Raw genomic sequence first — 12,123 nt, 5'->3', positions numbered from 1 at the left:
TCCTTTGGGCTGGCTGGGCCGTTAGGTATTGTGTGCACACATCCTGGCTCGCGTACAACCAGCCCACCGATTGTGGGCCGGTTGGAGGGAGCCCAAGGCAGAAGAGGAACTGCAGAGCGGCTTAGCCACGGATCAAATATCAATGGGTTGGACGCCAATGAACAAATAAAATAGAGCTTGATATTCTTTCGATTCCGCTCTTTCGTGTGAGGAAGGAACCATGTGCGTCGAGGTACCTATAGCAGCAGCGGCCCTTCCCTTTTCGTTCGTCGATATTGGAACGGAAGCAGAGGGATCGTCACCTATTCATTTCTCTGAAGCCGATGTTATGAGGTGAGCTTCCTTTTCTGTTGAAATTTTCTTTTTTCTTATTGCCACCATTAGATTAAGTTCAAGCTCAAGGGGATGGTCAGAATTTGCCTTGTCCAGAGAGCTTTTTGAAAGGCTAGGGTTTAGGTGTCAGAGCGGAAAACGGAAAGCCATGAAACGCAGGTCTCACCGTCTGCCGATCTCTGATCCTCCAGATGACTGGGGTGATGGCTCTTGGACTGTGGATTGTGTTTGCGGTGTGAATTTCGATGACGGAGAGGAGATGGTGAACTGTGACGAGTGCGGTGTTTGGGTGCACACGAGGTGTTCGCGCTTCGTGAAAGGGGAGACGTCATTTGCTTGCGATAAGTGCAAAAACAAGAAGAAGGCGGAACGACAACGAGGAGACGGAGGTGGCACAATTACTTGTCGAACTCCCCACCAAGACATTGAGGATGAACTCATCGTGTCCATCGTCTGTTCCTTCACGGCCTGCTTTCAGGCTATGGACTGATATTCCTATCGAGGAAAGGGTACACGTACAGGGCATTCCCGGTGGGGACCCTGCCCTGTTTCGGGGGCTGTCATCAGTTTTCACCCCCGAGTTATGGAAGTGTACAGGTTACGTGCCGAAGAAGTTCAACGTTCAGTACAAAGAGTTCCCTTGCTGGGATGATAACCGAGTTTCTGATGCTGGAATTGAAGAGGAAAACGAGAATTTGGTTGACAAAGGTGCCGGTGTTCTGTTCTCCTTGTCGAAGGAGATTGTTTCTCGTCCCTCAATGGAGACATCCACTGGGTTGAGAGGTCCATTTGATGTAACCGCTGATGAGAGGAATACATCTCCAAAAGAGATGAAGAAGCAAGAGGGTAAAGATTATAGCGTTGAGCGCATGCAGAATAGTGTAAAAAAGGAGGGAGACCAACTTCGGCATGTTGTTGTTTCGGGAAAGCGGAAGAAGGAAGAATCTGGAACTTTTAAGGATCGGAGTGGAACGAAGAAGCCTAGAAGTTCTGATAAGGAGGCGGACAATAAAAAGAGAGGTAAGCTTTGTTCTCAATATCGGCAATTTCATACGAACAATATTGCACCTTTTCCCATAGGGGTAAAAAGTTGCCACATTTGAATGATTTGCTGTTGTCTGCTTAGTTGTTCCGTTTTGTTTTTGTGATGACTGATGAGCACATTAGTCGTGCATGTTGTAGGGAGTTTCTAATGCTTCTGTGATTGTGCTTATTTTATTACTCTAGCTTCCGGACATGCTAATGGGTTGCATAAGCTGGAGTTTTCTGATGACGGGGATGTCAAGATCAAGGCTGACAGCTTTGATGTGAAGAATGAAAGTAGAACTGAATCAGTATCTCATGATCTTGAGGCAACTAGTAATACCGACAAGACCTTGAATGTATCGTGTGCCAATCCATATTCATCTGTTCGTCTGTTGAATGACAACTATAGAGATGCTTTTCCAAGGGAAATCGAGTCAAGTGCTGAAAAGGTAGATAATCAAGCTCCTTCGAGAAATGAGAATTATCCTATAACTGGTAGTGGTGCGATTTTGCCTTTGGATTTAAAAGATGCTGGGTGCATCAGACCTGAAATTGAGGTATCCCAACTTTTGCATTATGTTTATTTCTTCATTTAATTCCATTATTTCTTTTGGCATTGTGGTTCTTTGTTTAAACAGTTTTTAGTAAAAGGATATGGTGCATTATTATAGATTCTGATACAATTATACTGTAGGAAAGGATATGGCATGGTATTCCACATTTTGATTCAGTTTACTTTAGTCTGGTGCAACGCATTGCTCATTTTATTGGTGCTTGTTTACATAGCATGTTTTTTTCGGTTACTGTGGGTTCAGTTTCACTGTAGTGTGGTTCAAGGCGTTATTTATCTTCTTCCATGTATCCCATTTCCTCCTCCACTCCCAGCACTGCCTTCTTGTAACCCCTTTCTTCTAATTCTGCCACCACAGCTGTAGCACTACCGTTTACATGAAGCAAAGAACTAAGCTTCAATACTTTTTAATGATGACAATTCCACCTGTAATCGTCCAAGTTGACTCCACAGTCAATGGGATGGTGTTTTCTCTTTAATGTTTCTGGTCACCTTAAGGACTTCTACTATCCTTGACATTGCTATTGACAAACAGCACCAAATATTCAGTTGCTACTTCCTGATCCACTGATCTACCTTCGTAGTAAAAGAGTGGTCTACAATCACAAATTCACAACCAAGAAAGTGGGAGACTATTGGTGAGCTCTTCTTCCCCATGGTTGTTGTCCTTCACGAAAACCTCTCTCAAGGGCGGCGGGTCCCTCAGCAAGAGATCTACCATATCAGGATTTCAAGATTTTTATAAGCAACTCCACCCCTGCTGGAGAAGGGGAAAACATTTTGGGATTTCAAGCGTATCACACATCTCTGAAGACAGGTGGTTTTATCCTAAAGAAGGATCTATCATATACACTCCCAATTTAGCAAGGGTTCGAGGATATGAAGGCTGGACAGGCTGCTGCTTCCCCACTTTATACTGCAGATCGGGCGGGACCGGAGACGACATAATACCTTTGTCTCTTAAGTTTCTCTTTGTTAAATGAGGCGAGACTTAATCGGGGCTTCTTAGTGGTCAGCAAAAGCATATATCATGAAACAGAAGTTGAAATCCAATTTGTATAGAAACCGCAAAAGAAAAGGGGGTGGGGGAAATACTTGAAGTTGTAAGTTACGGATCAAATTAAACTTAAACATATGATTAATCTCAATGATCATATCTTTGGTTAGTCTATGTGAAACAGAAGATGGGAAGAGGTAAGTGATGCTTATAATTTTTATTAGCTTACCAAAGTAAATAAAGAACATACTGAACAGGGTGCCATGAATACAAGCACTAAGGGATCCTAGAAACATTAAGATGTATTCCCAGGAATGTGCAAAGGCAAAGACCTTCAGAATTAGAACATGATGGGTTTGTTCTTGTTTTGCTATATTTGAACCAGATTCCAGAAATTCTTTTACAAGTATTGGTGGAGCTTTTTCAGATTGACAAATTGCTCTGTTGTGCACCCCTTCTAACTGAAGAACTCGTGAATTGTGGATCGGACAGAAAATATGAAAAGGTGCATTTCATTAAGAATGAACCTCTGACCGATCAGCTAGCAGCAGCGGCCTCCCATATTTGAACCAGATTCCAGAAATTCTCTTACAAGTATTGGTGGACCTTTTTCAGATTGACGAATTGCTCTGTTGTGCACCCCTTCTAACTGAGGAACTCATTTCACTCTTTCTTCTGTTTGATTTTAGTTTTTTTCTGGATACTGAAAGTCTCCTTCCCTTCTATTGTCAATTGATCTGTCTCCTCTTTTCCCGTTTTGGTAGTTGGACCTTTTCTTAGCTTTCCTAAACTGCTTCTGAAAATCTGAGCTGAATCTTTGCATGATCCGTCTTTTCCTTCAGATTTTGGAATGGAGCATTAGAACAGTGGCAGTGGAGGCAGTGATGAACAGTGGTGGTAGGGTGTTTGATTTGCTTTGGAAAATGTAGGAGATGGGTGGAGGGGGGGTATATTTTGGGGTTGGAAAGTGTTGAACACCCCCCCCCCCAGGAAAAGGAAAAATACCTCAACCCTGAATCACTTTGGAAGGGGGTTGCTGGCAGACCCCTGCGAGGGGGGAAAATCTCACTTTCCCATATTTTTGGAAAACCAAAGCTTTTACTCTTCTTCTCCCTCCACCTTAACCCGTGCAAACAAATGGGCTATGGGGTAGTGGTTGAATAATTTATTCAATAATTGTTATTGATTTTAATTATACTCAACTGCTAATGATGCCTGTTACTTCCAGACTGTTGTATCAGTCTCAGGGATACTACATCATTGGAGTTCATCATTCCTAGATCAGAGTTTTTTGTGAGGTGAACATGTGAACATGCTAAATTATTGAAAACCAGGGATATCATTGGGAATTGATCAGTTCTTAAATTTGGTGTTTTTCTGATGAGGTGAACATGAGATATCTGATCATTTCTTAGGGGATCCCCCCCCCCCGGCGGATGAGATGAACATCAGGAGCTTAACTACCTAGTCTGCCTGAAGATCTCTATATGCTTTTGAAACTTCAGAGCAAGTATTTGTTGCCTTCTCCCCCCCCCCCCCCCAACCCAAAAGAAGGGGGGGCGGGGGGGAACAAGTTGAACATGATATCTTTTCATTTTTAGTCTTTCAAGATTAAAGATGATGCAGATCCAGCACTGAACTGGTCTATTTTCCTTTCAAGTCAACCTAAGGTTGATGGATATGGATGTTGGGCCTTTGTTTTCATATGTTTGTGTGGTCGTGGGCCTATTCTATGTGCCCAAAAGTCTAATGTCGTTTGGGTCGTGGACCAAGTATCAAAATGGATGAATTAATTAATTTAATTGATCTAATTATGTGAATTCTGCCTTACTGAAGTTATAAGGGCAGAATGGTCTCTTTCACTTTTCCTTAATTCAGCTTTAAGTGTCTTAGTCTAAGTTGGTTTGTTTCTATTTTGATTTAGAGTTCAATTAGGAGTTCACATTAGATGGGACATCCAACTTATTATGTATAAATAAAACCCCTCCACTCAATAGGATGGGGTGCCAACCTTGATATGATTAATAAAGCTTTTCAGTTCGAGTATTGTCTTGTGTGTTGGCTGTGTTGCTGTTCTAATTGTGTTTGTTCAATCAGTAAGGTCCAATATTGAAGAATAGTTAAGGTTAAAATCAACCCTAGAGACTTGCTATGGCTGAATTTACAGCCTACAATTCTATCTCCATTTCAATCTAGCTACACAAGTTTCCCTTTCTAATATCACCTTTTTTCCTTGAATTTTGGACTTCTACCCCAAGTTTTAAGAGTGTCGACATTTAACAACAGCCCCAACTTGGCTCTTTTCCCCTATAACCAAGCTCATCCACCCCCCACCCCCACCCAATTGAATTGAAGCTATATCAAGAGGTTTGAATTGGAAGGTCTCAAAGGAAATGTCATTCCCCTCTCTTGCGTGGCCATTACATTTGGCTGCACTTTTCTTTTGGTTTTTTTCTTATTTTTTATTTTTGGATTGGACGAATAAATAAATAAATAATTATATATATGTTAAAAGCAACAAGCAATACTACAGTCTACAGGAGAAGAATACAAAGGAGCCAAACGGCGGGGGGGGGGGGGGGGAGCACTATCCTCAAGAGGGGGATATAAGGGTGGAACTTAGACCCCAGAAACTAACAATTAACCTATTTATGGGGTTGTCAACAACAAAGGGATGGCGAAGGGATAGCAATCTAGAAGATACATCAAAGTAGATGGCTTTCCAAATCAAGTCTAAGGATTGAGATTTGGAAGTCCATCTTCTAAGGTTGCACTCCTTCCAAATGTGATGGATGGTGGCACCAAAGACTAGCTTGCCTAGGCGATCGCAAATGGCGCGACCGGCAAAGTTCCTCAAGATCCAAGACCAATCACGAACAAACCTGTATTAGCTTCTCGAGCGGGGCCAAATGGAAGCAAGGGCTCTATCCCCAAGGGGACGGGAAAATGGATAGGTGAAGAAAAGATGGTCAATGTCCTCTGAACCACTCCAACAAAGGGTGCAGCTAGGGTTGGCAGATATATGGCGGCTAATAAGGATTGGGTAGGGAGGGCATGGTTGAGAGTTCTCCAAAGGGTGAGGGTATGACAGGAATGTGACCTTTGAACCAGACCAAATGGGACCATGGGATGAGTGGAGTGAAGAAGGTTCCAAGCAGAGGAAGTGGAAAAGGATTTGGAGGGCGACGAGGTCCAAATGGTGGTATCTCGAGACTGGTTATGGATGGAGGGAGAGCATTCCTAACATGTGTGAGACTGGGGTGGGGGAGAGGGGACCAAGCCCCATTGGGGATGAAGATATCAAGGGTGGCAGTCTTGGGTATGCGAGTCTCATAGACTATGCGGGGGCCAAGAAGGGTGTAGAGAGTGCCCAACGGATGCCAAGGGTCTAGCCAAAAAATGGTGGAGGTTCCAAGCAAGATTTGGACAGAGATGGCAGAGAGCACGGGGACAAAGGAGCAAGATCTTCCACCAGATCCAAGAAGGATTTGAGGGGCAAGTAGCAGTCCAGAGAGAATCATTTTTGAGAATGTAAGGATAGACCCAGGAAACCCAAATAGAATAATGCTTAGAAGCAATCTTCCAAATGAGCTTTAGGAGGCAGGCCAAGTTAACGTCAAGAATGTGACGGATACCAAGGCCACCCTCCAATTTGGGATGGCAAACAGTGGTCCAAGAGATGGGATGCAAGAGATGGGATGAAGGAATCTGGAGGACTTCTGTTGGTCTTTCCAGTGGCCAATTGGCCTTTTTTGGTCCAAAATTTCAATGAGATCTACTCAAGTGCCATTAAATATATTGAAACCTTAGATTGTATATTGTGCACCTGAAACTGCGATGTATGACATATCATGTTGTATTCTTTTTATAGTATATAGTCTGTTCTACATATAATTAGTAGTAGAGCACTCAAATTTCCACTTAAATAACTGTTAGCATGTATTAGGAATGAAGGAAAACTATTTATATGTACTATTATATCTGAATCATGATGTGGTGGATTGGCCTGTGATGTCTTAACAGTTAAAAATGACCACTAACTGTAAAATATTTATCCTATTTTATTGCAAATATTAAATTCAGGTAAAGAGTATAATTGAACCGGAATTTTGCACATTTTTAACAAATTTTAATGTAGATGTGTTGTGTTAGTCCCGCACACCATGTTCCATCAAGAAATTTTACTAGTTTGTGGAAGATCACTAAATTGGTTGGTCTCTGGACCCCCCCCCCTTATATTGACGGTGGAGAGTTGCGAAATCTTATTCCGTTTTGATCAGAGTAAACTGCATCTATACCAAATCTGAAGCTGGAGGAATTTATGAGAAATGCTGGAATTTCAACCAAAGCATTTCATACATATTCAGTAGACCTATGTTTGTTTCAACCCTTATCAACTGAAATGAGCTGCTGGATTTTGGATTTCAGTCATTTTCACCAAAATAATAACCTTGCTAATATACTACTCGATCCTATGAATAGCTTCTATTGTTGCGCCTCAGTGCCCCCGGAGAATCTTTCTTTCATTAATTTTATGGTGAGACTGTATTAGTATAGCTTGATGTGTGCATAGCTACAGTTCAGCCTTTTCATTTGGGTCTAGTTTGCTGGCTGCTGCTGTTGTGGTGGATAGCAACTTCAGGCACTGGTAGGCAGTTCTTGTTGTGGTTGTTTATACATCCGACCATTTTCTTTATAAATTGTGCAGTCTATTCTGTTCTTGGTAACAATTGATCAGGTTTTCCCCCTTCCTTACTTTGCTTGCTTTTTTTTGGCATTTGCCGTTTTGGAGTAACTGTGTATTGCTGTATAATGCATTAGGATGTTAAGACAGCTGTTGACGATTCAAATCATCTTAATGATGGGAACTCTGATCTGAGGGACTTAAATGGAGCTTCTTCCAGTGTTGCAGTAGATTCTCAGATTATGAGGCCCCTTGCATCAAAGCTATCAAGTATGACTGTAGAAGTGCAAGAACATCAGATGCTTCAACATTCACATGGTTGCAGTCCTCTGATCGCTGTACAACCTAATTCCAAATTGAAAATCATAGGGGGTGATGAGCATCTGACTAGGGATCCAGTTATTCCTTCTTCACCTATTAATGATATGAAGAATGACACGACCAAGTTCTTAGCTATGTCTCTGGGGAAGAAGGCTGCTTTGGCACCGATGCATGACAAGACTTTGGCAGATTTTCCATCCAGTGATCATAAAACCCAGGATAATGAAAGGGAATCAAAAGAATTAAGCCATTCTGAGGAAAGAATGGTTTCTGTTTCGGAGGAGCCTCGGAGGTGTGAGCAAGAAATTGAAGACGCAGTTTGTCCTGCAACAGTGCAGGAAAGTTCTTCAGAACCCAAGTTTGCATTCCAACATGCTGAAGAGCTAGTGAAATTAGGAGACATGCAGCCAAGTCCGCCTGCCCAACATACTCAACATAAAGTAGTAGCTGGTATTGCTAAATCTTCTACTTCATCAACTGTTGTCATCTCAAAGTCTTCTGTTTCTGGTTCTAGTAAACCTGTAGCTGCTCCCACTCCCCCTAGGCCTTTTCCTTCAACTAAGCGAGTGAAGATGATCTCTTATGCTGATACTAGGAGAGGTCATTCTGTGAGTGAAGTGATACGGGATGATTTAAGACATGAGGTGGCAAGAAAGACTGCAAAAGAGAATGCTAAAGACTCTGTATTAAAAACACAGCAAGTGAACAAGGCTTCCCTAGCTTCGCTCTCTAAACGTGCCCCGACAGATTCAAAGGAGCTGGTATCAAACACATCTTCAAGATCCCATGCTGCACAGAGCGTAGCAACTTCTTCTGGCTTTGTTGAGTCTGCAGTGAACCTGCATACCCATGGTGCTTCTTCACATGGTCAAAGCAAGATTAGTGCTTCAGGCTTATCCAAGGGTGAAAAGTTCAGTCAATCAAGTTCTCAGCCGTCATCAAAGTCAAATAATTCACCGTTGATGCATCCTCCAGCACCTATCTCTTCTGCAGCATTGAGTGATGAGGAGGTGAAAAAAGAACTGCCTTTTGTGTCTATGCTGTTTCTTTCAGGAATTGCATGTGTCACATTGTTTTGTTGCTTTTTCAGCTTGCATTACTGCTGCATCAAGAGCTGAACAGTTCTCCAAGAGTTCCACGGGTTCCTCGTGTGCGAGCAGGTAGTATCCCTTCATCGGCTTCTCCAGCCATGAGCTTGCTTGTTAAGCGCTCATCAGGTTCAGGATCAAAGGATCAGGTAATGATAAGCATGCTTCTTTGGTGTGGTACACCACTTACTGTTTGGTACAAGTCATGGCCCTCCTGGGGTCATTTGCAGCGAGGTTTTTTGGCATTGATAAACCTCTATAGCATCATACGAGTAACTAGTCAATCTTTAATAAATTTTATAGGTTTCCAGGAGAAAAAACAAAGAAGATGCCTCTAAAGATGACTCTCGGGGTTTGCGTGAGCCGGGGGATGATCCCAAGAAGATTGATAGAGTGACTTCTTCCCTTGATCAGAGGAGACTGGATCTAGTTGTTACAACAGACAGTTCTGCAAGCAGGGAAACATGTGATAGATCTCTGGAGTTGCATTCTGGTAAGAAGATTATGCCTTCTGCCTCCTCTATTGCAAACAGTGGTCCATCTTCCTCCACTGAGACCAATGACCAGAATTTGTCCTCCATACGCGACTCACCCAGGGAAATAGCTGATGATGATATTGGTACAGCATCAGGTCATGCTCCATGCACCATACCAGGTTGGTTATTCTCTTAGAGTCTCTATATTATCTTGATTGTTCGTATGATCAATTTGCTACTAGAAGTTCGTGGGTTTTTTCTGCACCATTAGTGAATTATCTTCATGCAATAATTCTGTCCTGTTTTGTTCTTTCTGCAGGCCCCATTAACTTGAGGAAGCATAATGGAGAACAGTATGCACCAAGTCAATCACAAGCTACTCTTGATTGCCCGAGGAATCACAATGAGTGGCCCCAGATGGTTGATCATGGTCCCAAGGTATGCAATAATCAGAAAATAAGGCTACCCCAAAGTAGTGGTTATGAAGATGCTACTGCACCCTTTGAAACTCCCCCCCCCCCCCCCCCCCCCCAAAAAAAAAAAGGGTGAAAAGAAAAGAATCCCAATGAAAAATCAAAACACCAACAAAAAAAAGTTAATTTGGAAGTTTCATGAATTATTTTTCCAACTATGAACTCTTTGTTCCAGTAAGCCTTGGAAGGCTCATAATTGTGAGTATCATAGCCAACATCACTGCATGAACATTGTGCTATGGATGCCCTCATGTTCCCTGGAAATATAGATGACTATTTTACACGGGTTGAAAAGTACGTAAGAGCTGAAAAACTAGTTTGGTTTGGATTGAGTTTTGAAAGTTCATAAAGAAAAATACCATTTAGTGAAAAGAAATGAACAAAAGTTCTGTCTGTATTGTGCTTTATGTGTCACGCTCAAAGATATGTGCATCCTACAGGCTAATGGCGGCAGGAAGAGACGGAAACTGGATGCTGAGCCATCCATGACAGAGATGGAAAACGAAGTTGACAGGGGTAGATGCTGCCAGGAGTTTGAAGGTAAGAGTGTTGACTCGCAGCAAGAGGACTTCCCCAAAGGTAAAAGGAAGGCTCGGAAACGCAGGCGATTGGCACTACAGGGCAGGGGAATAAAGGATGTCAGGAAGGGGCAGAAAGTTGCGGCTATCAATGATGATGATTTTGGCCCATTTTCTTATTCGAGTGACGGTACTGAAGGCATATTCAGTGAGGATGAGAGCCAAGGAGGTAGAGCTTGTCCAGTGGGAAGCGAGGCTTCTACTGGTTCTGATGAACCAGGGCTTATGTAATTATCGAATGGTTGTTTTCCTCTTCAATTGTCAATTTGATTAGGTAGATCTGTAAAAAGGGCTACTGTTGTTGATGGAAAGATGTGGATTGTGGCCCTTGTATGTCCAGTTGCTTATGGTACAGGCTTTTTCATGCTGAGATTCCCTGTTTATCCATTCATTGTGGGGATGACGTTGATTGGGAGCTATTTCCATGATGTGTCATTATGTATGTATGTATGTCTTCCTCAGTTGATACTTGATGGTGAACCTGTATAGTGGTTGCAACTTGCAAGCAAGTTCGTGCCTGGTTTCCTGGATTATGGATTAAACGGCGAGGAGCCATGTGAAGTAGCACAGGAGGGAGCTTGTGATTTCCTGTAAATTATTGGCTCGGGGAAGGGGGGTGGGGGGTTAGGAGATGTATAATTGTACTCTTTTGAAGTGTAAAGTATAATACATATTTGTTGCTGTAACTACTCGGAAATCGGAATTTTATTTGTGATTATCATCAATCCAGTCACATGGGCTGGGGTTGGTAGACCTCGTGGAGGGGAAAGAAGGCATTGGCATTGCGGAAACGGCTGGAATAAGCGTAATCTGTCGTTCTGATCTTGGTTGGTCGTCTTTGCCCTCTGAATGCCTCCGCCGCTGGGATTGCGACTTGCGACTAGGCTTGATGGAGATGATGAACAGAGGCATGCGGGTAGGTCATTGAGTTATTGTAGGTGGTGATCGGCGGACAACGATTTGTATCCAGATTATTGTGGATGGTATATACTTGCACGGACCCTAGGGTCTCTTGACTGTGTTTCTTTCATTTTCTTTCAAAGGATAGTAACAAGGTTGTGGATTCCCCAACTCGGCGGGTATTATGGTTGGCATGCACAGCATACTAGCCTTGGTGGTTGCAGGCTCTACTGGAGCCTCAACCGTGAGTTTCACACGTTTTCCTCAATAAAAGCACTTTCTTAGCTCCCAAAATTAAAAGATTGGATTTTGACAGTGCACAGTTTTCTTTGTGGGGACGAAGGTTCATGATGTGGAGTTATGCACATTCTTGAATTGTAGAAAACAGTGACAGGAACATTCGCTCTTAAGGATCCGAAGAGATTTTCTTTATAAACTGATAATGTGATCTACGGCCAGTTTAATCAACAGTCAAGAAGAAAGTGATCTTCAGTTTGCTTTTGCACATCTTTCAAGCTCTATCAGCGTATTCTTCCCAAGACTAAAGCGAGTATAGAAAGAACAGTGAGAAAATCAACCATCCACATATTGCAGCACCGCGCATCACGCATACACCATCCTGAAAACGAAGCAAACGTTTTGATGAACATGAAAGCTACCGCATGATGCATTCATT

General features: G+C 42.6%; 1 protein-coding gene across 1 annotated transcript; it reads left to right on the top strand.

Moving 5' to 3' along the window:
* The first annotated feature begins 191 nt into the window (after positions 1-191).
* LOC149013997 (uncharacterized) lies at positions 192-11,639 on the top strand. Its single transcript, XM_089157856.1, is given in 8 exon segments — positions 192-700; positions 702-1,353; positions 1,561-1,916; positions 7,749-8,942; positions 9,023-9,169; positions 9,324-9,675; positions 9,816-9,934; positions 10,410-11,639. Coding segments are annotated over 8 exon segments (3,408 nt in total). The 5' UTR covers positions 192-481; the 3' UTR covers positions 10,779-11,639.
* The last annotated feature ends 484 nt before the right edge of the window (positions 11,640-12,123 follow it).

Source organism: Hakea prostrata, chromosome 6 (genome assembly GCF_041222555.1).
Source record: "Hakea prostrata isolate BN-2017 chromosome 6, UWA_Hpros_2, whole genome shotgun sequence".
In the NCBI taxonomy this organism is placed as follows: Eukaryota; Viridiplantae; Streptophyta; class Magnoliopsida; order Proteales; family Proteaceae; genus Hakea; species Hakea prostrata.
Note: the sequence above shows the minus strand (reverse complement) of the source record. Positions and strands in the feature narration are given on the sequence as shown.